This window comes from Pinus tabuliformis, chromosome 2_2 (assembly GCF_031772625.1).
Source record: "Pinus tabuliformis cultivar Carrire ecotype Pingquan chromosome 2_2, CPIR1, whole genome shotgun sequence".
NCBI classification, from domain to species: domain Eukaryota; kingdom Viridiplantae; phylum Streptophyta; class Pinopsida; order Pinales; family Pinaceae; genus Pinus; species Pinus tabuliformis.
The window spans coordinates 1,043,870,571-1,043,873,850 of NC_142300.1; the positions used below are offsets into that span (position 1 = coordinate 1,043,870,571).

Sequence of the window (3,280 nt, forward strand, 5' to 3'; positions counted from 1 at the left end):
TCACCCCTAATATCCATTTCAATATCCATTTCAATTTGTTAAATCTTGGGGTCTCTCCCAAGATTCAGATCAGTAGTATCAGAGTGGGTTGTGAATCCATGGAAATGTGGTTGTGAATCCATGGAAATGAGGGTTTCAAGGGTCTCTAGTGGAAATTGTCAAATTTGCTCATAATCCTTCGTTTGTTTATTGGAGAATCGTATTGGTGTTTTAATTTTCCCCGTGCTCTCCCCACTACTTGTGGTAGTTCACTTGGGAAATCATGGAACAACAATCACGAGGGCATGCCTTTGATGCTTTTGTTTGTATTTTGGTGCGCTGCATTGCTTGAAGTTACATCACTGAAGCATTACTCTTTCTGGTTTTGCTGCTACTGCTTCCTCGTCACTTTGGTTTCTCTGTTTGAAAAGCGATTGCCAAAAATGGAGAATCACTGGAGCACTGGAGGAAGCGGGTGGTGGGTCTGTGTCCTTCCTCTCTTCACAAAAGATGGCCCTGCTTACTTCTTGCACTCCTCATCTGACGACGTTTCTGTATGGCGTCAGTGGCCTCTGTATATTGCACTGCTTATTGTTGCCGTCTGTGCTGTTCTAGTCTCCTGGTTGAGCCCTGGAGGCTGTGCGTGGGCTGGACGGCATAAGAGAGGCCGCGTTGCCATTCCTGGCCCCAAAGGATGGCCGATTATCGGAAGTCTAATGGACATGAGCGTCGGCCTTGCTCACCGCAAGCTTGAATATCTGGCTCGTCTTCATGGTGCCAAGAAGCTCATGGCCTTTAGCTTGGGCTGCACGCCGACTGTTATTACGTCAGATCCCGAGGTGGCCCAAGAGTTGCTAACCTCCCCTCACTTTTCCAACATACCCCTCAAGCAATCAACACAATAGTTGTTGTTTGGGAGGGCTATTGGCTTCGCGCCCAACGGGGACTACTGGAGGCTGCTCAGGAGAATTGCTTCTGCTCATCTCTTTGCTCCTCGCAGGATCGCTGCCCATGAAGCTGGCCGCCAGGCCGACGCTGTGGAAATGATGGATGATATCCAAAAGGAGTATCATTCTAAGGGTGTTGTTACGGTTAGACGACACCTGCAAGGAGCTGCGCTGAACAATATCATGGGAAGCGTCTTTGGAAGGAGGTTCGACATGTCTCTTGAGAATGAAGAAGTGAAGAAGCTGCGGGAGATGGTGGATGAGGGGTTCCAGCTGTTGGGAGCGTTCAACTGGGCGGATCATCTACCATGGCTGCGACCGCTGGACCCTCTTCGAATCCATGCTCGTTGCGCCCGCCTGGTGCCCCGTGTGAGAGCTTTCGTTAGAAATATCATCGAAGAGCAACGTCATGAAGCACAGCGTAAAAAGAGCGGAAATCAATCTGATTTTGTTGATGTCAAAGAAGTTAAAAGTTCAGTGTGAAAAGAAGGTGGAGAAAAAGAAGTAAGATTATTTGCTTAGAAGGAGCCTTCGAATGCGCTCAGTGCTAATCATGATTGCGGTGGCTCTGGCTATCATTGCCTCTGCTGGGGCTGGCACTATGGGTATCGACTATGGTCGCAAAGCAGACAATCTTCCCCTGACTTCCAAGGTAGTGTAGTTGATCAAGAGCCAAGTCATCAACAAGTTGAATCTCTACAACGCAGATCCTGCAGCTCTCCCTGCATCAAGTGGTACCGACATTAAAATCACCATTTCCCTTCCCAATGAGAAACTCTCCAACGTTGCTTGTCGTCTTTCGCGAGCCTATGCCTGGGTCCACCAGAATGTGGTTGCCTACGTTCCGGGCACCCAGATCACGGCCATAGCTGTCGGCAATGAAGTCTTCGCCAATTCTAATGACCTCACCTCCTACCTTGTCCCTGCCATGAAGAATATTCACAGGGCTCTCGTCAAATACAACCTCGACGAAATTATCAAGGTGTCAAGCCCCGTTGCCACCAGTGTGCTCCAGAACTCTTTCCCACCATCAAGCAATGTTTTCAAGAGCGACCTTGTGGAGACCACGATAAAGCCAATGCTCGATTTTCTGAGCCAAACGGGGTCCTATCTCATGGTCAATGTCTACCCTTTCTTTGCCTACGAGGGCGATGCCAATGATATTTCTCTGGACTACGCACTCTTTCGCCCCAGTGCCAGAGTCCGGGACAGCGAAACTAGGCTCCTGTACACTAAACTATTTGACTCCCAACTCAACGCAGTTTTCTGTACAACGTCATCCCTTGGCTGTAAGAACCTTGACATTTTCGTGTCTAAGACTAGGTGGCCATCAGTGGGTCCACCTTTCAACTTCTCGCATTGGTCTGCGCTCTGTCAATTGTGTCGCCTACGTGTCCCGATAGGGTCCTCCCGTGCCTCTTCGCCCATTCATTGTAGTTTCAGGCTGAGTTGGATCTAAATACTACTATGTCATCCTAAGGCCTAATCATCTCTTCTATGTGCCACTTCAAATCTTTCCGGGGTCACGCGAGCGGGATGATGTCATGATGAGATCACACATGCCACATGTCACTTTTGGAGTAGTCCATGTATAACTCAGAAATAACCCACTTGGGTATCTAAACACTTTCACTTTACATGCCACGTGTCAACATCTCATTGGGCCACATCACTACTAACGCCATGATCCACCCATGCACCTACATCATCTCTACGATTCAATCTTATTTCATGACTTATCTAGTGTCAGAGGAGAGAGAAAAGGGTCCCAAAGCCTTGAATTTTTCACCATTTTACCTTTATAAAATATTTCTAAGGGTTTCAAACTTTTAATAATGCACTTCCTCTCTACATTTGCCACATTTCTTGGCCTGTTGAAACCACTGTTATTTAATTAGTCAGTTTCCTGTACCCAGTTGCATGGTTTTTAATATTGGAAGTGGAGGTCATAGAATACTTCTTTGTCATCGCTTTGACGATCATCGTTATTCTCATACTACTCATTCCGGCACTCTATGCAATTTTAACCCATTTGCTTGTTGACCTGTCGGAATTATTTTCGTTGTCAGTTGGAGGCATGGGCCTTAATTCATCACCTAGCATGCTCGACGTTTAACCTCTCTTCTACCAGTAGCCACATTTTTTTCCTTCCATGTTCACATGTCATGGTTGTGGTCATGGTGACACCAAACTGTTTGTGGTTTGCATAACCCCCCTTTGGTTGTTTATGATTTAGAGGGGGGGAGAGATGCATAGATAATCTCCATCATTGATCTACCAATCAACGGTCTTGGAAAAATGCCCATTGCACCCCCCTACATGCTACTAGTTGAGCAGAGAGACCCCCACACACT

The 3,280-nt window shown here is 47.1% G+C and overlaps 1 protein-coding gene and 1 pseudogene across 1 annotated transcript; both read left to right on the top strand.

Moving 5' to 3' along the window:
* Positions 1 to 422: 422 nt before the first annotated feature.
* LOC149196942 (cytochrome P450 78A4 pseudogene) lies at positions 423 to 1,409 on the top strand (annotated as a pseudogene).
* A 70-nt stretch (positions 1,410 to 1,479) lies between these two features.
* LOC149196943 (glucan endo-1,3-beta-glucosidase 2-like) lies at positions 1,480 to 2,385 on the top strand. Its single transcript, XM_089408502.1, has 2 exons — positions 1,480 to 1,531; positions 1,634 to 2,385. The coding sequence occupies exons 1-2, from the start codon at positions 1,480 to 1,482 to the stop codon at positions 2,383 to 2,385; spliced, it is 804 nt and encodes a 267-aa protein (XP_089264628.1).
* Positions 2,386 to 3,280: the final 895 nt, after the last annotated feature.

What these genes read in the sequence shown, in the direction of transcription:
- LOC149196943 (XM_089408502.1), top strand. Translation starts at nt 1,480, where the DNA reads ATGATTGCGGTGGCTCTGGCTATCATTGCCTCTGCTGGGGCTGGCACT. An exon ending in TGCTGGGGCTGGCACTATGG is followed by an intron (nt 1,532 to 1,633) that starts GTATCGACTATG and finishes TCTACAACGCAG; the next exon opens with ATCCTGCAGCTCTCCCTGCA.